At 41.5% G+C, this 25,155-nt stretch overlaps 3 protein-coding genes across 6 annotated transcripts; all 3 read right to left on the bottom strand.

The window, feature by feature from the left end:
* Positions 1 to 315: 315 nt before the first annotated feature.
* On the bottom strand, positions 316 to 6,806 carry wu:fe05a04 (zinc finger protein 354C). 2 transcript variants are annotated; one of them, XM_044116148.1, is made up of 4 exons: positions 6,569 to 6,806; positions 5,970 to 6,407; positions 3,644 to 4,611; positions 316 to 1,768 (listed from the first exon to the last, which is right to left on the bottom strand). In XM_044116148.1, exons 2-4 carry the CDS (start codon positions 6,376 to 6,378, stop codon positions 959 to 961), a joined length of 2,187 nt encoding a protein of 728 aa, XP_043972083.1. In that variant the 5' UTR covers positions 6,379 to 6,407; positions 6,569 to 6,806; the 3' UTR covers positions 316 to 958. The 2 variants fall into 2 exon arrangements, with proteins under 2 accessions (XP_043972083.1, XP_043972084.1); XM_044116149.1 differs by having other exon boundaries at positions 6,548 to 6,806.
* A 2,042-nt stretch (positions 6,807 to 8,848) lies between these two features.
* On the bottom strand, positions 8,849 to 12,479 carry znf576.2 (zinc finger protein 576, tandem duplicate 2). 3 transcript variants are annotated; one of them, XM_044116119.1, is made up of 5 exons: positions 12,351 to 12,479; positions 11,447 to 11,618; positions 11,250 to 11,365; positions 10,858 to 11,001; positions 8,849 to 10,558 (listed from the first exon to the last, which is right to left on the bottom strand). In XM_044116119.1, exons 1-5 carry the CDS (start codon positions 12,408 to 12,410, stop codon positions 9,713 to 9,715), a joined length of 1,338 nt encoding a protein of 445 aa, XP_043972054.1. In that variant the 5' UTR covers positions 12,411 to 12,479; the 3' UTR covers positions 8,849 to 9,712. The 3 variants fall into 3 exon arrangements, with proteins under 3 accessions (XP_043972054.1, XP_043972055.1, XP_043972057.1); XM_044116120.1 differs by having other exon boundaries at positions 11,447 to 11,622; positions 12,351 to 12,451; XM_044116122.1 differs by lacking the exon at positions 12,351 to 12,479 and adding an exon at positions 12,249 to 12,270 and having other exon boundaries at positions 11,447 to 11,622.
* A 2,113-nt stretch (positions 12,480 to 14,592) lies between these two features.
* LOC122830839 lies at positions 14,593 to 24,823 on the bottom strand. Its single transcript, XM_044116551.1, has 10 exons — positions 24,740 to 24,823; positions 23,815 to 24,294; positions 21,838 to 22,356; positions 18,259 to 21,710; positions 17,901 to 18,174; positions 17,126 to 17,323; positions 16,955 to 17,047; positions 16,691 to 16,877; positions 16,325 to 16,535; positions 14,593 to 16,228 (listed from the first exon to the last, which is right to left on the bottom strand). The coding sequence occupies exons 2-10, from the start codon at positions 24,236 to 24,238 to the stop codon at positions 14,978 to 14,980; spliced, it is 6,609 nt and encodes a 2,202-aa protein (XP_043972486.1). The 5' UTR covers positions 24,239 to 24,294; positions 24,740 to 24,823; the 3' UTR covers positions 14,593 to 14,977.
* Between the last annotated feature and the right edge of the window lie 332 nt (positions 24,824 to 25,155).

Genomic DNA, 25,155 nt, shown 5'->3' on the forward strand with positions numbered 1-25,155 from the left:
CATGTTATATCTTTGAACTTGATTTCAGGAAGTCTGTCGCTAAATTAACTTGCTGTCATCTTAAGAACATTGCCAGAAGAAAAGGATTCCTGTCAAAACAGGACACAGAAACACAGGTTTAGCTTGTCTTTTATCCACCATGTAGACCCCAATCAGTGGGCACTTTATTAAAACTTTAAACGCTTCCGTCTTTCCTCTGACTTCAATGTGTATTACCTCACCTGTGAATGGTGTACAAATCAGCAGACAGGATCCATGACTGTATTTGCGGGAACAAACCCGATCGTTCCACGACACACAAGGGATCTCGCTTAAAAAAAAAACAAATATTTATTCGCCTTTGAAAAACAGCACAACTGAATTATACATAACACAGAGAATGTAAATCCCAAGTTGGCCAAATACCAGTACCATGTGTAACATTTTAAATACTGAAATATTTGCAGTAAAAAATAAAATAAGAGTACACACAAACACTGGGAAATCTTGATTTCCCACACAAATGTACAGTAAAAGAATCAAGGTTTTCAGGCGCCGACAGAAATTCAACATAACTCTGCATACTCTCCACACATCTCATCCAGAATACACATTCAAACAGAAAGATGCACATCAGTGGAATGTCTTGTTGACTCTAAACAGAAAACAGGCCACCGTTTTTTTTTTCTATTTATTGCCAGATTTCTGTTCAAAGTCCCAACAAAATGAAGGAATCATAGTAAGAAATAAGATGTGTCGTTATAATAAATCTGCATGATAGATATCAATTTCCTGCTTCATGTAATATTTCAAGTGCACACATTATTACTACTGGGAATACAATATAAGTGCCATTTATAATTCCTGTCTAAAATTATTGCAAAATACGATGCATTTTCTTTGCAGGGTGAGTATTTTTCTTTTATTTTTTAATGTTTTGGTTTTTTTTAACCTCTGTTGCATCAGCACAGGCTGAGCTTTAAATGTCCATTTCCCTTTTGATGTTTTTCTCTAGTTTACAGTCTATCAGCTGGCTGCATGTGGAGGACCACACATCAACACCGGGACCAGGAGAGAGAGGAGCTTTCTTCACCTCCAATCCAGGAGGAGGTGATGCTGTGTAAGCACCGAGACGAGAGTCAACTGCAGGCTCCAGCTTGCATTTCTTCGCCCCGCCGCACGTGTCCAGCTGCCCCTCCGTTTCGTGTCTTTCCCCACGCTTTTCTGAATTGTTAGCCTGCGCTGAGATTTCACACTCGCTCGGCTCGCTCTTGACCGAAACAAAAGGAGCGTCTTTAAGCATGGTTAGCTTTTTGGACAAATCCAAAGGCGTTTCCGTTTCCTGCCCCAGGAAGCCTGTGACCAACTCCAGGCAGGGCTTGAGCGACGCTCGGACAGCAGCACTCACTCCCAGCAGTTCGGTGCTCGACAGTGACAAAGGCGACTCCTGAGGCAGAGCCTGAACAGCGGCGACTGGTAGTGTCTGTGGGACCCCGGATGGCAGCCCGTCCGTTTGACTTGGACAGACGGGGAGAAAAACGACCAGGTTCATACCGGGAGGCGGCTTCTCATCGAGAGTTAGTGTCCACAATCCCTCTGAGTCGGAGGACGGGGCCTCTGTCCTGAGCAGCCTCGGACTGCTGGGATCCTTCGCTGGCGCAGCGTTGCTGTTTGAGGCAACGTTAGAACCAGGGGCTATGTTGGATGCGGAGGTTGGTTTTGTGCCTTTCTTTAGATCTTTTTTCCCAGGAAGCGAGCTCTTCGAGGTGTGACGTTTCTTAGGAACGCTCTGCAACAAGGAAACCAAAATCAATTTTTAAAAAAAGCACTCACAGTGATGAGGGAGAGAAGCTAAATTGTTTAAGTCTCTATGAGGCATGTTGGTCTGTGCAAGTTAAGAGTAAAAAAAATAAAAAATACACTCAGCCATTTGTTTTTCTGTCAAAATATAAATTTGAAATTTTAATTTTTTAGTTTTCCTTTTTGTGGTCAAAAATGAGGATGATGTTTTAATGTTTACAATAATAAAAACATAACATGCTGAGCAAACACAAATAAAAATAAATAAAAAAAACTGGCCTGTTTTCTCATATTCTAATACTCTACACCTCACCAAGCTGTCTCATATTTTTAATGAGTCTTTTTTATTATTATTATTATTGGTATCCAATGCAAACCAGAAGCATATTAAAACACAGGTTTTAAAACTGTGTCCTGAAAACTCCAAGACAGTCAGATACTGTACAAAAGACACATTAAACCACAATCTCCATATGGAATCTGGAAATATAAAACATAAGACACGAGTGAGTATAAATGACTAGATATTGCCCAACAAAGGACAGTTTTTCACTGTGTTATTTTTTTCCCATATGGATCTTTACCTCGCAAAAAATGCCTTGAACTCTATTCTGTTAATAGTAATTAGTATTTCTTGTGATAGATTAGCACAAAGCAGTGCATAATTATTAAGTGGAAGGAAAATGACACGTAGTTTTAAAAATGTTCCCGATAAGTTGCCCTTACAAATCAGGTAAGGTCAACCTAAAAACTGACAGGCTGGGCAACAGAGAACCAGTCAGGAGGCCCACAGAGGAGCAGCAGAAATTTACGGCACATGGAAAATAATCTGCTGACAAATATGAGTCAAGCACTAAACAAACCTGGTCAGTATTATAGAGTGCCAAAAAGGAAACAATTTCTGAAAATGAGCCAGTTTCCTACTCGCAAAATGTGTGGTGTTTATTGGTGCGAAAACTGGTTCTACAAAGTTTCAATTCAGGGGAGCTGCAAACACTTTTTTTTTAACAAATTCTGTTAAAACCAAATATCATTTTTCATAGATTTTGCAAAGCTTTGTGTTGGTTTGTTAATCTTAATAAACCACACTAACGTTTGAGGTTGCAATGAGGCCAGATGGATGGATGACAGAGGGATATTTACAGGTAACATTCTAGAAGCCAAGTAGTCAGACAGCAGTGGGTTTATGTGAAACTGGTTTTAGAGAAAAAGTAAAAGTTGGCACTGCCAGTCACATGACCTCAATCCTGCAGAAAATCTATGAAAGGAAGAAACTAAAGGTTAAAGTCCATAGAAGAAGCCCACAGACTTAGGATTTAAAAACTATTGTTGTTGAAAAATCACACTTAGGCTGTGAATATTTCTAGTTCCTCCAACAAAGACTTTAGCAAAAGTATTAAATAAATTTCAGTAAGGGTTTCACTGTTTTCCCTGTTTCATTTTATGTATTAAACACTGTTCATGCATATCAGTTAGATTTTTTTTTTTCTGGATGAGTTGGTACAGACATCTGGGGAGGATTTCATGTCCGATTTAGAAGTACGTTCATTAAAACTGGTAATGAGTTATATACTTATTTCACCTGCTGTATTTATGAATCTAGGTAAAATAAACAAGGTGTAATATTTTGCCCTTTTTCAGTTTTAAAGAATTATTTTTTTGAGCATCACGGTTTAACTTTTACTATCTGAATGACGAGAATTGAAAGCCTCTCTTCCAAAACTTAACGAATAAAATTATAATTAAAAGAACGTCCTACATGTACAAGAGTTACATTATTTTAATTCCTTTTTAAACCCCGATTGCCAAAAACTGATAACAATGCAGGTACACCAGATTGATCCTTTAAAAGTCGTTCACTTACTGCAGAAGGTGGAGTCTTTCCGCAGGTTTTGAGGTGGATGTCGTAGTTTTGCTGGTGAGGGAAGCCCAGCCCGCAGCTCTGACAGAAGCAGGGCGACTGCCCGGCGTGACCGCCCATGTGGGACATCAACAGCAAGGCCGAACGAAAGCCCTTCCCGCACTCCGCGCACTTCAGCACCCTCTGGTGAGCGCCGGCGTGCTTCTTCAGCTCGTCCGAGGTGTCAAACCTCTGGCCGCACTCCAGACAGCGGATCTCGTCTGTTTTCTGGTTGGGCTCCTGATTCCCCCAGCAGCCAGTGTCCTTTTTGTGCCGCTGGAAGTCCTCCTGACTGGGAAACTCTCGCAGGCACGCCACACAGTGGATGCGCTCAGGCTCGCACTTGTGTTGCCGGTACAACTTGGCCAGCCGGAAGTGGCAGCGGCACCGTATGCATGTGTATGGCAGCAAGCCGAGGTGCGAGAAGCTGTGCTTCAGCAGAGCGTTCTTCTTGGCGAACGTCTCCCCGCAGTCCGTGCACTTAAAGCTGTGAAGGCACCTCTTCTTCTTGTGCCGTGCCAGAGACTTCTCGGTGCGGAAGCTGCGTCCGCACGTCTCGCATACGATGTTGACCATGCACTTGTGCAGCTGGACGTGGTTCTCGCACTCCTTCAGCGAGGCAAACACGCGCTTGCACAGGTCGCACTCGTAGAACTGCTCCTCGAAGTGCGTTCTGGACAGGTGCCGCTTCAGGTCCTCCTGCGAGGAGAAGCCAGTCAGACAGATGCGACACCAGTGGCGCTCCAGTTTGGCCTTGGCGTGCGTGCGCAGGTGGAGCCGGTAGTTGTAGATCTGACAGAAGCGCTTCCCGCACTCGGCGCAGCAGTACGGACGCGCTCCCGTGTGCAGGTTCATGTGGTCCTGGAGTTTAAACTTGGAGGGCAGCTGGAGGCCGCAGACGCTGCAGCGGTGGTCACCAGAGGTACTCTGCTCTGAGGGGGATTACAGAGAGGAGAGCAGCTGATGAATAATAAACAAATCAAATGTGTTTTTTAGAGAAAATTATTTTTTCTCAGGTGCTTATAAACTTGATTTAATAGTGCAATATTATAGCACAATCAAGTGACTGTTACCTTAAGTTGTTAAAAAAAACGCTATATATATATATATATATATACACACACATACATATCAAATGTGACTTAAAAGAATTTTTACTTTGTAATTTAACACCATGAAATTGGGCCTCTCACTCTTTACAAACTCCCGCTCTTTCTGAAACGCCACTTAACATTTTTACCAGCATTTCACTGAGAAGAAGCTCATACAATGAGCTCAGCAGATACATAGTTCCACTAGGTGTCTGCTAATTGCTGCAGGCTACTCTGAAAGAACTGAGTGGGGAAGTCGCTGATTTCTGTAACATCTGTATTGTGGAGTCTCAGGAGCTTGGAAACTGCAGCTCTGAGGAGGAGCTGCGCCAAGAAGGCGGTGCTAGGTCCATCCCGGCATTTTGCACAGCTGAATGGTTGTCATAGAAATTAGAGGATTTCTCAAACATGCATGAAAGAATCGACACAACACATCAGGTATTTTTTTTTGATGAGGGAACAGCATTATAACACAAAGCTCAAAAAAAGTCTATTTTACATAATACTGCCCCTATAGTCACAGCTTTAAGTGAAATTTGGAAATACTCAATACTGAACGATTTTGGAGGAAGCAAAAAAAGCAGTTTATCAGCAAATAATCTGAAGCTGTAAAAGCTTCAGGTTATTTTATCTTTTCAAAGATAAAAGATATCTTTTTGAAGAGATGCATGACAGCTGCCATAGGATATGTTGGATTAGGAAATGTTGGCAAATTTTATAAAGTCTCTTCATTAAAGTAAAGGTTTGATTACTCTGCAAAATGGGGGGTTGAATTCAATCGCTCACGGGTCTAACCTGGAAACATGTCACTTATATCATAGTGGTTTCCTCTTTAACTGCAGAGCTGTGTAACAGACAGAATTTTAAATTTGTGATACTAGCCGTATGACTGTTCCATCATTTCTTCCTTACCTTTAAACTGGGTGATTGTCCTTAATTATTTTCAGTGATGCGGTTTATATTAAGCACTTTATCATTAATTTTCAACTATATCCAGAGGGCCCCTTGTTTCATAGCTCTAAAAGGGAGTGAAAACAAAGTAAGATCTGCATCGACAGGTGCAGATTGGTTTATAAAAATCAATAACCAGTCAGAAATTATGTGATCGGTACATGTTTTACGAGTTAACAAGAGTGATTTTCTTTTATAGCAGTATGTGTCATTAAATCCACTATAGGTCCTTCTTCAACCAGTCTTACCGTTGCTTAGCTCCTCCTCGTCCTCCTCATCTTCTTCCTCATCAAACTCCTCTTCCTCAAATACCTCGGACACGTCACTGTCATCCGAGTCGTCCTCCACCTCCTGTGGAGCATCTGCATTCTCCACCTGGGGGTCTTTTTGTCCGTCTTTCCCCGGCTCAGCCCCCAGCTGAGGGGCCTCCGTCGGGTGATCGCTTTTAGTGGATCCCGCAGGAGGAGCAGCAGCCCCATTCACTGCTTCTTGTCCGCTTCTGAGCCGCCTCCTCTGCTTTACGTCTCCCATGGAGGCGGCAGAGTGTGGGAGAGGCTTTTCCGACCGGTTTCGTCCTGATAGAGAGTCCCTCTCAGACGGGACATCCAGAAATCCCGGATCTGCCAGCAGGATATCACGGGTGGAGTCCGTGGACATTGCTGGCAAGAGGAGCGTTTGATTACTCCCTATAAACAACAAGCACATTAGTTTCATTAGCCTCACGAGTCTGGATTAAAACTCGCCTTTAACATGTTTAAACATCTCGGGCTCCTCTTCGTTTTAAATATTGGATTTATTTCCAACGGAAATTCCTTTTATGACACACCTTACTGGTACGCTGGCTCACCTGGCAGGAATAATGATGGTGATAGTGGTGGTTCGGCGTACGCTCACAGCCTTTACATGCGATGTTTGCGCTCTTCGAACCAAAATGAACACATATTGTGCCCAGAAGAAAAAAGCATAAAACGAGACAAGTAGCCAGCACGGCGTGGAAGCAGAGCGATAGCAACTAAATAGTCCGCCGACTGCTCTCACCTGCCTCCATGGTAAACCGCGACCAGGACAACAAAGGCAAACGCACGAAGCAGTGACAAGAGGGGAGGGAGGCATTATAGCGTTCTCTGGCCCACCTGCTGCCCTGGAGTGGTATTGCAGTTCTGGTTTTTGTTTTAAATGCATAAAAGCACAAGTTAATGGAGTAATACCGTTGTGTGGTAATATGGAATATAATTTAGTGATGAAAAACTAGGAAAGCTATCAGTGGTTTTCTAATTTTTGACAATAACAACATTTTATTGGGTACTTCCACAAATTTTAAAGCTCATTATGGTTGTGGGGAAAAAACATGGTTATCATTTTACCCCTATAAATCTGAATCTCAACATTTAGGCAAGCACTGCCTTTAAATATGTATTTATTGCCACTTAATATGGCAGCAGTGTGTGATCCTTAAACAAGACCCAGGTTTTTAGATTATGAAATAAGTGGATAAATGATCTATTGTTATCTACCAGGATCAAAGTTACTTAGAAAACTACAGGTTCTGAGCATTTTCACACTACTACTTTGGTCGCTGAAATCTCATATGATTTGGAGAACGTAAAGAGGCGTTAAGTATAACGTGTTTGCATAATGTTAAGTAAGAATGGTGCATATTAACTTAATGTTCATGATTTATCACAAACAAAATGCATCACAGTTTCAATATGAAGGTCTAAAGAACAAAATAATACCTAAGAAGCACTTGGGTACTATTCATGATGAGTTTCAAGTGCACGCAAATAATTTGATTATAAAAGTTAACATTTATATTTAATTAACGCATCACAGATAAAACCGTGAATGAGACAATACACAATACAGTACGTAGTTGTCAAGGAAAATAGCTACCGCCATTGTGATTCATCAGTCAGGTGCACCACCTTCACGGGTAATAACTTGTAGCAGTCATTTTCTGTGATGTTATCAGTCTCTCATCATTATGGAGGAATTTTGGCACAGACGTTTATACATTTGCAGACAATTCTCTATGCACAACTCTTTCAAGGCCCTGCCACACAATTCAACCAGGTCGAGGACTTTCCCTGGGCTGAATAAGCAACTTGAATGTTTTCATTCCTGCTTGCAATGTGTTGTAGATTTGCATTTGCTGTGTTTTATTTGAATAGTTCCCCGGTGAGCTCCTCCTGTTACTTCATGCGTTCACACACTGATAGTGTCTGATATAGATAGATGGGCAAACAGACTTTCAACAACATTTTTGAAGAAACCAAACGTATTTTTCCCACATGCTGTAGAAATGTTACACACTGAAAGCATCCTAAATCAATTCAGGTTTATCAAGTCAATGATATTGTGCTTTTTAATCAATCGGTCAAACAAAATTTATTTATATACAACAGCCATATAGGTAACACTTGGATTACAGATGTTACAGATAATAGATGTAACAATAAAGTATTAGAAGAGATAAATAAATCATATTTTACACTTGTCTCAGTCAGTCAAAGGTTGGTCATCAGTCACTTGGGGTGCACAGGAAAATTTGTTAGTGTGCAAACAGCAGCCATTCCTATTGACTTGTCATGCAAATTTATATTTATTCAGTCCCAGGTCTGCCCCACTGCATGCAGCGAGACGATCCAATTTAACCAAAGCTTCTGCTGCAGGACAGACAGATCGTCTCACATTTGACTGATTTAGTGCAGAATAAAGAGGTTTCTTGGCTGACAGGAAGACTGCAACTACAAACATGAAACTACAAAACCTACACAAATCATTGTAAGCTTCAGTTATGCTGCCATATGAAAAAAATTGCCTTTTCTAGGCCACTATTAAAAGATGCCCCCTTGTCCAGTACTTTGTTGAGCATTGTCATAAAACAGGCTCATAAATGCACATCTTTGTGCTCTGGACAAGAGACATCCAAACTCTTCCGAGACATAAAAATCTCTCCTCGCCAAAAACTGTTCACACACTTTCATTTTCAATGTTTTCTCTCGGCATCAGTAACCCTACTGATAATGCAAAACACCAAAATGAAAGCCATATTTTCAATGTACATCTTCTTATGGATCAGCGTGTTGCCAACTGAGAACTGAAAACAAAGAGACCAAAAAAATAATTATTTCATCAGTGGCTTCCCTTTGGGACAGCCTGTTTATTACATGTTTGCAGTGTTCAGACACAGTGAGGAGAAACCAAGTGAATAATATGATATACAATTTCTTATGGGAATCTGGAGCTTTTTAAGACAGGAAATATTACTTTAACAAGTAAAAAACAGGATGTAGAAATTTCCAGTAAAAGAAAAATCAGGATTATAAAGGTTATTTACCACCCAGATGCCAAACACCGTAGATTAGATCTTAAGTGTTCAGCCTCCATCCTTTCAAGGCAAAGCACAGAATTAATTTTTTTCATCATTGAAATTTAATTTAAAAGGTAAGAAGCAAAATAAAAGCAATAATGAAAACAGAAACTGTACATAACACATTTCTTTTAAAATACAGTCTAATGTTCAGACAGCATCTCTACAAGATATCTAATTATTTAAAGTATGTACTTGTATTTGTTAGGGCAGGGGAAATAAAGACTGAAAAAAAACCATTACAAATAAAAACCCTCACAAAGTGAGTAAATCAACCGAAAATGTCAAATAAATTCAAAAACACACACTTCAAACTAAAAACAAAATCATTTAAAAAGTGAATTAAACTTGCTTCTTTATACAACTGAACTGTTTCATGGGAAACAGTGTAATAGATGTTTAAAACTTGGTTAGTTAACATGAGATGTGTCCATCTTCAGCGGCTCATAATCAAAGTAAAAACCGACTAAAACCTGATTTTCCAAACCGTTCCCAGTTTGTTTAAAACATCTCAACTGTGGTATCGACCAAATTTCAAAGGAAAAAAAAAAAAAAAAGGACATTTCATGACTACGTTACTGAAAAACCACAAACTTTCTGCGGGCTACTATGTCTAAATTATCTATTGGAGCCTGACTTTTCAGGGTTTTCGGGCTTCTCCTCCGGGTGGCTCTTCTGGTGAGCCAGCAGGGTGCGCTCCCGGCTGAAGCTCTTCCCGCAGGTCGGACAGGACAACCGGCCGACGGCGTGAGCCCGTGACGTGTGCGCTTCCAGTTGCTCGGGACGGGCGAAGCTCTCTTCACATTCTTCGCAGGGATGGGCTTTCCGTGGGGTGTGTTTCTCCTTCTTGTGAGCGCGCAGCTGAACCAAACCGGGGAAGGTCAGGTCACACTCTGTGCACGGAATCTGGAGAGGCGGAGCGGGGTCTTCTTTTGGTTTCTTCTCCTTTGCCGGACTGTCATCCTCTGCACCTTTTTTGTCTTCTGTTTCCGATGCCGCCACTGCTGCTTTAGGAGGACGACCTCGCTTCGCTCCACCTGCTTTTCCTTTGTCTTCTCCCGCAGCTACCACAGGCTCTGCCGTGGCGGCGGCCTTCGTCGCATCCTCGGAAACCTCTGCCTCATCCTTCTTTTTCCGCTTTCCCTTTTTCTCAGAACTGGCCGGGTCTTCGGCTTTGGCCGGGCGACCGCGTTTCTTCACAGGAGAAGCGCTGCCATTGCACTGTTGGCCTTCCGGGTATTTCTCCTGGTGCGCCTGCAGCTCAGACTCCGCTTCAAATCCTTGGCCGCACTTCTTACAGCGATGAGGCTTGGATGGATCCTCGGGCTGCTCTGCGTTCTCATCAGGGCGTGGATGCTGGGTCAGGCGGTGGGCACGCAGCAGTCCAGGACTGCGAAAGGTCTGGCTGCAATCTTTACACAGCAGCAGCTTCTCTGGACACACCTGTCTTCTGTGCGTTGTCAGCTGCAAAGGATCAAAGCAGAATAATTTTACACCCAAGTACCTACATTTTAAACATTGTCATGTTACAATCACAAACCTTACTGCGTTCTGAGATTTTATGCAGATCAGGGGATGCTAAAGCTCAGGTTTTTCTTCACAAAAACATCTATCCTACAAAATTCCCATTAAAATAGACTTCGCCTTGTAACATTGTTTTGCCTCTGTGCCACCACAGCACTCAATAGCAACATTTTAAATGCTTCCAAATTTCACATTTGAGAAATTTGTTTAAGCAATAAAAAAAAAAAAAAAAATCTTACCTCGGAGAACGTTTTAAAGCTCTCCTTGCAGTGAGCGCATTTGAAAGGCTTGTCGTCGTTACTGTGTGTCGGCTGATGCTGCGTTAATTCCTCAGATGACAGAAATGTGCGGTCACACACGTAGCACGTAAACAGTGTGTTTCCCTGTGCAGTGATTGAATATAGAGACACACAAGTTAAAACTCACTTCCTTTTAACTCCCCAAGCCAAATAAACATCTTAAATTACACTGAAAAGGGGGGAACTAACTGTTGGTAGTATAAATAGGTTATGTGATTAAATCAAATTTTAAGATAGCAAAATGTTTTAAAACACTGAACCTTTGAGATGCATTTCCTCAACCACGACAAGTCAAATATGACAATGGACAAATTATTCCTAGTTAAATGTACCTGCTGAAGCTGCTGTTTGTACTCCTCCCTGTGGCTCTTCTTCATGTGCCTCTCCTTTGCTTTGGCGTTGCAGAAGGTGATGAAGCACTGGAAGCACTGCAGGTTTTCATGCTGGTCTGAAAGAGCACACACAGACTCGGTTAGGGTTCTGTTCATGCTAGTAACTCTCTTCAAACTGGGCCCCCTGAAGCACTTACAGGACTGGACCGAAGGAGCCGGGGGTCCGTTCAGAATGACGGGTTTGTATGGCTCTGCTGGCTTTTCATGGGGAGGTACGGGTGGTGGTGGTTCTGGCAAGCCCCGTCCCAACACTATGTCCTCTATGTTCAAAATGTCTGAGTCCATTCTACGACACAGCTGCGACACAACCTTGCCGGATTCACACAAAAGACAACTGAAGATTCAAAACAATGTGCAAAAAAATCCACTTAATTCTTCAGATTCAAATACTACGTGCAAAAGCACCTTAGTTTCGTCAACAACATAGTGCCATAAAGACAAACAGAAATGCTGAATAAATATGAAACAATATGAATATACAATATGAAAAAAACCCACTAATTATATTAAGAATGTAAAAGGCAAAAAAAAAAAAACCTCCAAATAACATGTCTAAAAACTCCACAAAACGTGTACTCTGATATTTATTTAAGCCAAAACAACCTCTTAAGTTGTAGCTGGAGCTGACGTTGAACGTAACACTGAGGCCGCCAGCTATGCTAACTAGCTTCATGCCAGTTTGCAACATTGCGACATAATAAAAACTACATGATTCAAATCTGAACCTGTATCCAGGTGGCAAAATGAACCCAACCAGTTACCAGTTATTTTTCCTTTAATGTATGTGTCTGGATGTAACGAATGGTAGAAACAAAGTAGCAGACTAGTTGAGCGGGTTAATGGCAGCTAGTTAGCGCTAACAACACTCCTACCATTCAAAAAAGAACCACAGACTTCGTGTCTGTTCCCGCACTAAATTCAAAATTATATTTTACACACCATTTATAGGTTGATAACCAATTCGAAGCGCATTGAGTAAATACAGTAAACCATAACTAATATATTAATAATATAATTATGCTAAAAACAAGGGGACGTTACCTCGAACCGCTTTTTGAAGCTAGTTTGACTGAGAGAGTTGACCATAGAAATACAACACATAGATCGAGCGTTTCCTCCTGTGCGGCGTTGTTGGTGGTGATGGGGACAGCCAAGATGGCTGCCGCTTGGACTCTTCGGTGGGGTCAGTTTGTTTCAGATTGGGAAAATAATAATAATAAAGTGTCAAAACATAGACGATCTTAAATTATGGCGCTGATAATCACGAGTCTGAATTATCAGCACAATAATACGCAACACTAAAAATAAAAATTATGCTTTTGTTACTTACAACACGTTCTATTTGTATACTTTTTTATTATAGAATTGATTAGTAACAGTGATTTATTAAACAATAAATTTAACTAATGCACACAAAAGCGACTTTGGCAGATTAGACGCTGCAAATTTGAAAATTAGAAGTGTTTCTATACATTGTTATTCTATGGTTGATCTAAATCACGTGACCCAACATATCTCAAAAGACGAACCTGATTTTTTAAAAACTTTTTATACACACAGACAGAAAGACACAGCCCTACTTATATTCAGTTTCAATATAATCTATACGATTTTGAACGCAAAAAATGCATCTAGCGATGATAATTCTGGTTTTGTAAATGGGCTTATTTGAATTTGCACAGTGGCAACAAGTGTTTCATTGAACAAGTTCAACCTCATCTCACACAATGCATAACAAAACTACACTAGTTGAGGTTATCATTTACAAGTTGGAAGGTAGAAAATTAGTAGGAAGACAAAGAAAAATGTTTTTCATCAACCCCAAAATGCAATATGGCTAACTATGTTAGAACTGATAGGGCTTCTGGTAAAATATGCTGTCAAAGTGAAATCATGTTTTTTCTTCCTATCACATATTTGGACATTTATCAGTTTGGTACTAATATAACACACATTGATATGAAGTGTAATGAAAGTCCAATTAATGACTAATTTATGAAAAAGATTAAGTTAGAATCTAATGTGACTAAATTAACAAATTTTATAAATATTGAGAAGATATAGTTACATAGCATTTTGAAGGACATTTCAAGGCTTTCACTCAATGTAATTCAAATTAAGCAGGGCACCTATATGTATGATTGGGGTAACTTAATGTAGCTAATAAATATGACAAACTATTACGACTTAAGGATTTGCATAATTTCTTTATTAATATTGTAAAATTAGTATCTATGTGGTGCAGTTGGTAGAGCTGTTGCCTTACAGCAAGAAGGTCCTGGGTTCGATTCCTGGCCTGGGGTCTTTCTGCATGGAGTTTGCATGTTCTCCCTGTGTATGCGTGGGTTCTCTCCGGGCACTCCAGCTTCCTCTCACAGTCCAAAAACATGACTGTTATGTTAATTGGTCTCTCTAAATTCTCCCTAGGTGTGAGTGTGTGTGTGCATGGTTGTGTGTCCTGTCTGTTTCTGTGTTGCCCTGCGACAGACTGGCAACCTGTCAGACTCCTGCCCGGAACGTTAGCAGGAGATAGGCACCAGTACCCCTTCCGACCTCTCTAAAGGACAAGGGTGTACAGAAAATAGATGAATAGTATCTTTGCGAGATGAACATTTCTTAAAATTAAATAGATCCATCCATCCATTCATTTTCTTCCCTTTATCTGGGGTCGGGTCGCAGGGGTAGCAGCTTCAGAAGGGAGGCCCAGACTTCCCTCTCCCCAGCCACTTGTTCCAGCTCCTCTGGCGGAATCCCAAGGCGTTCCCAGGCCAGCTGAGACATCGTCCCTCCAGCGTGTCCTGGGTCTTCCCCGGGGCCTCCTCCTGGTGGGACGTGCCTGGAACACCTCACCAGGGAGGCGTCCAGGAGGCATCCTGACCAGATGCTTGAGCCACCTCAACTGGCTCCTCTCGACGTGAAGGAGCAGCATCTCTACTCCCGGATGACTGAGCTTCTCACCCTATCTCTAAGAGAGAGCCCAGACACCCTACGGAGAAAATCCATTTTGGCCGCTTGTATCCGAGATCTTGTTCTTTCGGTCATGACCCAGAGCTCATGACCATAGATGAGGGTGGGAACGTAGATTGACCGGTAAATCGAGAGCTTCGCTTTTTGACTCAGCTCTCTCTTCACCACGATGGACCGGTACAGTGCCTGCTTGACGGCAGATGCTGCACCAATCCGCCTGTCAATCTCCCCCTCCTTTCTTCCCTCATTCGTGAGCAAGATTCTGAGACACTTGAACTCCTCCACTTGGGGCACTGTTATATAAAAAAGGACAGGCTTTTTCACGCCACTGTTTTTTTTTTTTATTATTATTATTATTATTTTGAATAAATAACACAGAAATTTACGGAATGGAAAACTTTATCATGGACCTAAAACTGAATCATGTAAAAATATATGACAAAAACAATAAAACATTCCTGGTAACAGTATTTAGCAACACAGTGATTGGTTAAAGGAAAAATTCTATTTACATCTGTTCAGTGAGTTAACAAGCCCTGACAAAGTAGTTGTTTCAACTGCATTGCATCAGTACAACAAAGTCATGGCACTGCCAGTAAAAGTCATCATGTAAAAAATGTAAGAGTAAAGGAGCGGTTTTCACATACTTCATAAAAACATTTACATTCTAAATCAGAAAGCAATTATTTAAAAACACAGTTTTACTGCTCCTCTCCCAAGCCCTCTTGATTATGAAAATTCAGAAAGCAGTTGTGGTTGCGGGAGATGCAAAGAAAGACGCAGCACTTAAGGCACAGCACTCGGGATGTTCTCTGGCAGTCCCCAAAGCGACACCTTCCTCCTTCCCCCTCTACAAGCTGCTCCGGCCAGTGGCCAGTACCATCATACCGGGTGGTTAAGTCTGGCAGAGGACTCTCCTCCAGTAGACCCGGACTGGGCGTTTCACTTGTTGCATGGTGAGTGTCCTCCTCAGGAGGCTGTGGAGGAATTGAGTCCTGGGTGTCCAACCCGCTGGAGAGAATCAAAGCCTTAGACACATCCAGTCTGAAGGCCATAAACGTCATTGGGGCAGATGATGATCTGTAATCCTGCCGGTACTGGAGCCAGGAGTTCACCAGGGCTGCATCTATGAGGTGCCACAGGACCGCTTGAGGCCAACAGGTAGGCAAAGAGACTGTGAGTGGAGTAGAATACAGATTTAGCAAATCTCTGCTGAGACGAGCTGACGTCTGGGCCTTTTCAAAGCTGTCTATGAGTGAGACCATGTTCCTTTGGCCATTGCCTGCAGTAGAAAGCATGAAGCCACAATGTGTTCTGCGCAGCATTAACTTCCCGTCAGAGCTCACAAACTCATCCCCAATATGTCCCCGCGCTCCTTCCACCCTGCCGGCTCCATGGATCCCAGCAGCTAAAAGGCGCTCCAGAATGGCAGGGGTGGAGAGTTCCTGTTTACAGAGGAACAACGTACTCCCTTTGGGGGCCATCTTTTCGACTGTGTCTTGGTTTTTAGCAAGAGCTAGTTCAAGATCCAAGTGTGTGATTGCACCATTAATCCCAATCAATGTAGTGCATTGGAGAGAAGGCCTGTTGTTGTGAAGTTTCCCAGTCAGAGCCACTGGGTATTGGTCTATGGCATAATCCCCTGGCTGCTTCAGCGACCGGCATCCTTCGTTGAAGCGATACAATAATGAACGAACCTTCCACAGTGGATCAGCATCTATCTGTGAGCTGTTTGGCTCTGCTGAGCTCCGACTGTCACCATGACCAGAAAATAAATTTTGACTGCTTCGGGGTGCATCACCCAGCTGCCGAACTGTAACATTTTCTTTTGGTTCGTTTAAAGAACAAAGTTTCAACATACGAGACAGGTCGAGGAATCGGTTCAGTGGCATGGCTTCAGCTATCAATGAGACCTTCGTTAGGTCTTCCCAGTAGAGCCTCGCACTGGGAAACTGAAAAGTAACAACAGAGCAAATAAACATCATTCTTTATTGTACAGTATTTGACAGATCCTCCAGTCATTGAGAAAGTTTTGAAAATATACAGACCTTTAAGGTTCCCATTGCAATGTGGATCCCAACGAAGCGTGCAACCTCTCTGCATGTCACAGGATTTGACATCTTGGAAAGTTTATTTGTACAACTTGCAATTTCTACCCACGTATCCCAACTAAAATATCCAGAGAAGTAATCTATAGGCTTTTCTGTCCTGTGGTCATTATGTGGTGCTTGAAGATGGCTTGCTGAATTTGGCAAAATCCTGGAAAGAAAAAGTGAAAAAAAAGTGATTATTCTTCTGTCTGTTGTGTAAAACCTGTTCCTGACAGATATAAATAATAAGCCAAAACTAAAACATTCAGGAGAAATCCTGATTGTGCTCCAGTTTAAAATAATTTTAAAAAAGTCCAACTGTACTTTGAATAGGACTGATGAGGCAGCTGGTTGGTGCTTGTTTGGTTCTTGTTGAAGTAAGCCAAAATTTCTGCTTCCTTGTCCAGTTGAGGCTCAGATAATTCAAAACCACTCGTGTCTTCGTCATCAGGACTCTGGAGGAGAAAGTCTCGGAGACCTGATGGATTCTGCAACTCAGACTCTGAAGCAGCTGAAAGATCAAAGAGTATATTATGTTAAAAAATTCTAATTAAACGAACAATCAACTCAAACTAATGTTTAACAAACCGTGCCCATCTGTTAAGTCACCAACACTTGGTTCTGATGGGAGACCTGGAAATACCGACTCTTGATGGCTCGGTGGTGATGATCTTCTTTCATCTACTTAATCAGGTTTAAGATTAAAATAAAAAATTATGTAAAAGGATTAATGTGAAAAGAGCTAAGGCAGATACTCACGTGCATTACAATCTGCACTCTGATAGTCTGACGAATTTGCAATGGCAGACCCTTCAGGGGTTGAGCTTTCTGTAATGGTTTGAGTGGCCCCCAGTAAGACCTCCCTCTCCTCCTCCTTTACCGGGTAAAAGATGCACTGGTTGGAATTGAAGTCCGGAGTGACACTAATGTCCTTTGTTGTTTCCCCATCCTCTGTTACTGAAAATGAAAATCCAAATATATTATCGTTCCACTTCTCACAACTGTGCTCACTAATCCTTGTTACCTTCACCACAGTTCAATTGTAAACTAGACGTATCTTTCTCTATGTCTGTTTTTAATTCTGTTCTGTTTTTCTTAGAAGTAAAGAGCCTGGTAACGCTCATATCTGAGTTAGGAGGATGCCAAGTTAAGTGATCTTGCTTTGCACAGAAGCCTCATCCTACAAGTCTGCAAGTCAATAGAAATAAGATAATGTGTTTGGCTTTGAATTAATTAAGCAGTAATAGATAAATAGATAAACATCTATTATAACTGATCAGATTAAGCAGGTTTTAGCTGTCAATATCAATATATTTAATCTGTAAATATCTTAAATCTAAAGGGATTGAGTATATCCAACAAAAAAATATTTTAAATATGTAAATTTGTTTCAAATTTCATGCTCCCAGATTTCTAAAAAAAAAAAAAAAAAGAAAAAAAAAAAGAAGACACTCTTTGGCTTCTCATTCTGTGGTTTACGGTTGTGTTCTTATTGACACTTTATGAAATATAATGCTGGCTCTTTGGTACTTACATGGGATGTCTGTGATTTCACTGTTTACTGGTTCAATATTCCATCGCATATGTCTACTGCCTTGCAGGCTCAGGGTATCGTTCACCACAGCGTTGCTTTCCTCTTTCACCAGGATGCTTCTTAGGTCTTGATGGTGCTTTGGCTGCACAACGGTGGTACTCTGTCTGTTTTGACAGGCGGGTCCAACTAACATAGTGTCTGAGCTGTTCTCTTCAACTTTGATCTCATGGCCTTCAGGAACTTGAACCTCGTTCCCAGCAATCCCACCCGTAGCCTGGTATAAAAACAAATATTGCTTTATAACCCCAATTAAGATTCAATCTTTTTTTTTTCTAAGGGTACAAGAAACAAAAGTCACCTGTGATTGACTGTTTCTTCCCGAGCTCATCTCCCTGTCAGTTGTTGGTCCTTGCTTAGAGGAAATTACCCTTTCCAGGATGATGCCAGGAGACTGGTCACTCTCCCTTTCCTCTTCTCCCTGCAACCGTCTTTGATTCATAACCTCGTCAACACCAGTGGTAAGGGACCTCAGCTCCAACGCAGCAGCTTCTTCCGATGATTCTTCAACTGTTGCATGAACAGAAGGCAAAGATGCCACAGGTGGTGTATCTTTGATGGTCTTCATCCCAGGACTGGGTTGCGTCTTTGTGCTAATCTCTTGGTCAGCTGTTTCCAAACCAGAGGGAAGTAGTTGTTTTTCATAAACTATCCAGCATTCATTTGGTTCGTGCTCTTGCTCCAGTCCTGAACTTGTCTTTGAGATCAAATCACTTTTGAGAAGTTCTCCTTTTCTGCTCTGGTCTGTCACAGCAATGTCTTTCACTGCCTCTTTTCTCCTCTGAACCAGTGTTTCCTCCTCCTCTTCTTTGACCTCTGGCCGATGGGTAGAACAAGACACAGTCTGACAGGTTAGACTGAATTCTCTTGTCTCATTACCAACTCGCTTGTGATTTTTGCCAGTGATCTCACTCTTTGACTTGTAGACTCTGTTGGATTCATTTTGGGGATCAGCATCGTCTTTCTCCTCCTGCTCTCCAACAGTGACCAAATCTACCTCTAGAAGTACATCCTCCTTGATATCCTCATCTGCTATTCCTTGGACCTTAGCTTGGAAGTTGAGGTTCTTCCTGGAATCTTCTTGTGTATCTTCTTCTGCTGCCATTGGTTCTTCAGGGTTAGAACCTTTTGGCTCAGTTGAGGTAGGGAAAGAGGCTTCAGTTGTCACATTCAATTGAGTCTCTGTATTATTGGGTTCATCAGATGAAGACTGGAGTTCAGAAGAGGTACAGAAGTGATCTTCTGTCCCAATTTTACTTTCAACGTTGTGTTCATGGATACCGATTTCAACATCCTGAGGTGGGATTTGTAGGGAAGGAGACGGAATTAAAGCTGGAAAGGAGACACCTCGATCACGATCTTCCAACGTCATCTCTCCCATTTCGGTCTCAGTATCCCAGTCTGTGGGAGCATTCATTACCCTAACCACCCCACTATGCTCTTTAGGAAGCCGGTAAAGATCAAATCCAGAGACACCCTCAAAAATATTTCCATTGGTGTAGGTGAGGCCAGGACTCTCGATGATGTGTGCTGTCGTCTTGTGCTTTTGAAGTGAAGCAACTTCGCTGAATTTCTCCCCACAGTCCTTACATTCTAAGGCACGCTTTGAAGTAATCACGCCTTCAGCTTCAACATTTAAAGATGCTTTACGCTTTCTGGTGGTCTTTGGCTTGGTGGGTACTATTTGCGGTTGCTGACGTGTAGCTTGTAGTGACGACAACAGGGACAGACCCTTCTGGTTTTTCTGGGATCTTGCACCTTTTTTCTTCTCACCTGCTTTGGAAATATCTGTGGACTGCGAATCATGGGGTGAATCCTCCTGAGTCGGGCCCGATGCCTTTAAAGTGTCTAACTTGTACACTTTTAGTTGAGGCTGCTTGTGACCTTTCAGTAAAAGAAGAGAGTCTTGATTGATGTTTGAATCAGTGGCTTCTGCTTTTTTGACTTTTTGTGCTTTTGTTAAGTTTTTCTTTCCCTTCACTTCCTTTGGATTCTTAGGTTGATCTTTTTGTAATATTTTCGCTGCTTTTTTTTTATTAAGCATAGATACAGGTTTCTGCTTACTGATATGTACTACATCTTCCTTGGTTTCTTTTTGTTTTTTCATTTTATTTTTCTTGGCATCGTCTTTGATTTGTTTCACCTGTGTAGTATGAATTGAAGGCGATTTTGTGTCACTTCCTGAAGACATATTTTCAGTCTTATCCTTTTTCCCCTTTCCGGTCTTCTTCGGAGTTTGTACTTTCTGTACTTTCTCTGGAAGTTTTTTAGGAGATGTTTTACTTTTCATCAAATTGTCCTGTATCGGTGGTTGTTCTTGTTCCGGCTTCTTCTGTTTTTTGGTTTTCTTGGCCTTACCTTGTGGACCAAATTTGACAACAAGACAAGACTTTTTAGTCCGCTGACGCTTTGCAGGTTTGTTATCAATGTGAAAATCGTCCCTGTATATGGATCCAACCAGGTCATGCATATATCCTTGAAAGAAAAAGGTCCTAGCAGGTTTTCTTTTCCGCACCTTCACTAACTCTTGGGCTGACATGACGCTCACAGGTAACTCTGATTTCTGCTGGTCCTCTTTGGTCTCTAATTTTGACTGAGCTTCTACTTGAGGGTCTGTAGACAAGCCGCTCTTGTCTTCTGCTGGACATTTTTCACAAACATCCTGTTCACCCTTTCCTTTCATCTTTTCATTAATAGCAGGCATCTGATCTAGACCTACTTTTTCTGTATCTGAATCTGTACTTTCCTTGGCTTCAGATTCACTTGGTGCTTGTATGAGTGTTTCTGGTGGAGCAGAAGGGCAAGAAGACAAGTCCTGTTCCTCTGGGTGTGTTGATGTAAGTTCCAACTCAACTGTGGGTGTGAGTGGTGGGACTGGTATCTTGGTCTCTTTTGCATCTTCTACAGGGTCACTTAAAGCCAGATCAGGAGTTTCCTGCTCGGTGCTTTGAACCAAAGAAGAGGAAATAACCTCATTTTGTGGTTCATTTTGAGACCGTTTGAGCTCCGCAGCTGGCATTAAAGCAGGGGTAAGTTCTAAAATGAACGTTTGTTCAAGGTTTTCCTTGAGATCAGCTACCTCATTCGGACAAACACTGGGGTCATAGTTCATTGGACTAATTTCAGGCTGTTGAAGGTTCTGATGCACTGCTTGTTCTTCGAGTCTTTCAGTTTGTTCAGCTGGAATGAGTGTCAACTCTACGTGTTCTTCTGCAGCTACATGGGAGCCCAGTTCTGAGAAGGAGGGGTTGTCCAGTTGTCCTTCTGGAGTAATAGGCTCCAGTATAATTGTTTGATCCAGTGGGCTGACTAAAGTGTCCAGTTGAAGTGTCTTAGATCCTGCTGGTTTCAGTCCAGCAAAATCTATCTGTGGTGGGCCCAGATTCAAATCAACCGTCGCTGCAGGGTCTGACACCTGCTGCACCTGCAGTGGTGGGGCATTTGGTGGCACCTGCCCCAGTATAACAACTTGATTCACTTTCTGCACATTTCCCAACGATTCAATAAGTCTCCGAATCTGCTCAGTGTCGATATTGGCGTCGACTTTTTGCAGAGGTCCGTGGGGTTCCACTTGCAATAGCGCTGGTTGGGAAATAGATATTGGACTTATGAGAGGGGTATTTTGTAGCCCAGCTCGAAATGGGTTAGTAATTCCATCAAATTTGTGCTTTGTTATCAGATGCTGCTGCCGTGTTTTGAGACTCTTGAAAGTGGCCTTGCACACAGAACAAACGTAAACCCTGGGAGAAGCATCTACAGGTGGATAAGAAATTAGGAGGCATTTAATTAATGAGTCAGAAAATTACAATCCATCAATCTATATATTTAGACTTTAAAATGTGTAATAAAAACATGTTTGAGTCACAAAGAGGCTTCCTACCATCAGCTTTGTTTGCTTTCGTTGCTGGAGTCGACACTGTATCCACTTCAACCCCTTCAGCTCCATCTAAGGAATGTGAGTCAACGTGCTTTTGCAGAGCTTTGGATAAGGGGAATCTCTTTCCACAATCCTTGCAAACATAAGGCTTCTCTCCTGAGTGCTTGCGCTGATGATACTTTAACAATGTCAGCGTCTTGCAAGACTTACCACAGTCCTTGCAGGCATACCCATCCTGACCAAAATGAATCTTTTTATGGGCCGTTAGCTCTGATGACTTCTTAAAGGACTGACTGCAGATCGGACACTTGAAGGGTTTCTTGTCTGGGTGGGCCTTCTGGTGGGCCATGAGCTCTGTTGAGTTTGTGAAGTGGCGGTCGCAAACATAACAGGCAAAAAGCGAATTCCTCAGGATGCACTGCTCGTACTCAGCAGGGTGACTGTGCTTCATGTGACGTTCTTTGCCTTTGAGGTCGCTGAAGATTATATGGCACTCTATGCAATGCAGAGAGAGCTGAGATGCTGCAGAAAAATAACAGAGGAGATTCAGAAGTTTAACATGTGTCAGTATTTTAAGCCTTTTCAATTCTCTTGCCTATAGAGAGAGAGGCCGAATATACCCTGGACAGGTTGCCAAAGGGCACAGGGCAAAATAAAGACAAACTAATTCAGTGTTTTTCAAAGTGGGGCCCACTAGGAGGCGTAAGGAATAGTCTCAGAAGATTAGAAAATTAATAAATACATAAATCTAATAAATGTTTTAAAGCATACATTATTATTATTAAAATATGTTATTTGAATGTGTTTGTTTGTTTGTTTTTTACCATGCTCGCCTTACTAATTCACTGCCAGTCAAATTTATCAAACTGCTTTGCTCCTCAAGCTGGCATAGCAAGTGTGAAATGGACATGTTTCTGACAAGAAAAAGACAAAAGGAACCATCCTGTGGGCCGACTGGATTGTTGCAAAAATCCCTGAGGACTCATGGGTCAACTACAATCAGAAGCCATGAGGTAGTAATAATGCTAAATGATTGTAATAATTATTGAATATCTAATAAAAGTGAGAAAAAAAAACAACCTAAAAAAGAACCCCTGAATAAACCTACAGGTCATGTTTTTGGGCTGAGGTAAGAAATTGGAGAAACTGGAGAGAACCCAGGTGTCCATTGGGAGAACAAAAAACGTTAAAGAAATACAAAACCATAAAAATTCACAAAATATCCTTTCGTATCTACTGTTTTTCTTCTTTTAGCAAGTGGCAAACAATATACTATTCACTTCAAGATGAACAATTTTTTTTTAAATCACCTAAATAATCTGTTAATGTGATTAAGTGACTTCATAGAAAAAAAATAAAATTGTGTTTCATGACAAAATATTCTGTCGCTGTTGGTGAACATCATGGCTCTGATTAAAGGATTATTTAGTATGTCAATCTACTGATGATTATTCTAACTACAAAAAACAGGTAGAACTGACAGTATCTAATGAAAAATAAAAAAAGTATATATTTTATTGATTCTGAATAGAAGTTTTTAAACAGGTTACAATTTAAACTGAAGGTATGGCTTTAACTGTCTTTATTCTTTATTTACAAACAGTATTACTTAAAAGTTTTATAAAAGTTCTTTAAATTAGGTTTGCCTGTTTTGACATGCAGCTCCTTTAAGAATATAATTTAATTTCAGAAAACCATGTTCAGAAATGCATTGCATAAAGTCCTGGTCCAAAGAAAGTAGAAAGATTTCTAAAGTGAAAGTCCACCAGCAGAGAAATAAGAAAACACTTTGTATTCTAAAAATGTGCAGGTAAAACAGAGTCGTTTTAGAGTTACTACTATTTATAATTCTTTAATTGATGAACTGATATTAAGTGGAACTCTGACTGAATCAAAACCTGCATCACCGCTGGATTCAACAAAGCTTTGTAAGTTTAAGTGCCCACAAGTGTGTAGTAAATAAGTAAGTGAAGTACTCACATGTGAGAGGGTCATCCTCTGACTGTGCCATGTCCATCTTCAGGGGATCTATCATGGCCTTCTTGGAAGAAACATATCTCCTCCCATTGTTTGAACCTTTGCCTTGTTTTTTAACTCCCTGCCCGTCACTCTCAGCAGCTGGTCCTGGTGGGGCACAGGGCTTTGCAGTAGGGTCTGTATTTGTCTTTCCAACATTTTCCCTGGACTCTGCTTGTGACTGGACACCAGGCTCCTTATCCAGTGGAGGAGTTAAGCTCATACTTGTAGGTGTGGTGGTGGTCTGAGAAGGGGCATCTGGTTTGTCCTTCTCCTCTCGATCACCCGATTTACTTTGGGTCGGTTGAGCCTCTGCGTCCTGTTGATGCTCTGCAGCAGACATGACCACTGGGCTGGATTCAGTGTAATCCTCTGGTGAACTCTGCATGGCTCTCTGCTTCAGTGTCTCACATGCAACAGTGAAATCACTTCCTTTTTTCCTAACTACAAAAAGGTACAAAATGCATTAGCATGTATGCACAGCAATAATTACACTCTGATTAAAAATCAAGGGGCTGCTTTATCCACTGGGAGACAGCTGGGATACTGGGCTTAAACCATTTGAATAACAATAGCGTACTGGTAGGTACGTAGGGCAGCTGGTGGACGCTGGTAAAACGTGAAGACTTTAAAATCTTTTTTTGTTTGTTTGTTTTTGCTTTAGCAGTTTTAGCATGCTAAGAGCCTTCATGAATAAACTCGTTGCAATCGCATCCGATACTGAGGTAACAATGGCCCGGTTAGCCTAATTCACATGTTTGGGACAAAATCAGGATGTAAATCTCCGCCTCTCCATAGATGATAAACATACACTCATTAAGCTCTTCTTCCTGTTTCATAAACACATGCTCGGCCTGTAATGACTGAGCAGGATGTAGATATACGTTACCTGGCCCGACTCGACAGCCCAAACATCTCTGCGTCGGTTCTCACAAAGCCACCGCGGAGCAGATGCAGAGCGCGCGACGTTACGTCGGACAAGAGACGCGCACGCGGGAATCATGGGATATGTTGTTTTTTTTGCAAATGCAAACGAACTCTTAGAAATAATTCGGTTTTTTTATTTTTATGGTGTAAGGATTTAACACTGAACACATCGAGATAATTTTTTACCTGCTTTACAAAAACACTTTGCAAAACCTACAGTACTCTACAAAAGCAGTCTCCTCCTCTTTGAAATGCTAGTTGTAATAATACAACCTCGGGGTATTTAATTTGTTATACACCTCTTGCCACAAAGAAATAAAACTCTGAAATTAAAGTATACCAGATATTTGTATTCGCTAACAACCATTTTGCTACTTC

The sequence above is a fragment of the Gambusia affinis genome, linkage group LG05, assembly GCF_019740435.1.
Source record: "Gambusia affinis linkage group LG05, SWU_Gaff_1.0, whole genome shotgun sequence".
NCBI classification, from domain to species: Eukaryota; Metazoa; Chordata; class Actinopteri; order Cyprinodontiformes; family Poeciliidae; genus Gambusia; species Gambusia affinis.

What these genes read in the sequence shown, in the direction of transcription:
- wu:fe05a04 (XM_044116148.1), bottom strand. Translation starts at nt 6,378, where the DNA reads ATGTCCACGGACTCCACCCGTGATATCCTGCTGGCAGATCCGGGATTT. An exon ending in CGAGGAGGAGCTAAGCAACG is followed by an intron (nt 4,612 to 5,969) that starts GTAAGACTGGTT and finishes AATCCCCCTCAG; the next exon opens with AGCAGAGTACCTCTGGTGAC. An exon ending in GAAAGACTCCACCTTCTGCA is followed by an intron (nt 1,769 to 3,643) that starts GTAAGTGAACGA and finishes TCCTTGTTGCAG; the next exon opens with AGCGTTCCTAAGAAACGTCA.
- znf576.2 (XM_044116119.1), bottom strand. Translation starts at nt 12,410, where the DNA reads ATGTGTTGTATTTCTATGGTCAACTCTCTCAGTCAAACTAGCTTCAAA. An exon ending in GGCTCCTTCGGTCCAGTCCT is followed by an intron (nt 11,366 to 11,446) that starts GTAAGTGCTTCA and finishes GTGCTCTTTCAG; the next exon opens with ACCAGCATGAAAACCTGCAG. An exon ending in GCTTTAAAACGTTCTCCGAG is followed by an intron (nt 10,559 to 10,857) that starts GTAAGATTTTTT and finishes GATCCTTTGCAG; the next exon opens with CTGACAACGCACAGAAGACA.
- LOC122830839 (XM_044116551.1), bottom strand. Translation starts at nt 24,238, where the DNA reads ATGCAGAGTTCACCAGAGGATTACACTGAATCCAGCCCAGTGGTCATG. An exon ending in AGAGGATGACCCTCTCACAT is followed by an intron (nt 22,357 to 23,814) that starts GTGAGTACTTCA and finishes ATTTTTCTGCAG; the next exon opens with CATCTCAGCTCTCTCTGCAT. An exon ending in TGAAATCACAGACATCCCAT is followed by an intron (nt 17,324 to 17,900) that starts GTAAGTACCAAA and finishes TTTCATTTTCAG; the next exon opens with TAACAGAGGATGGGGAAACA.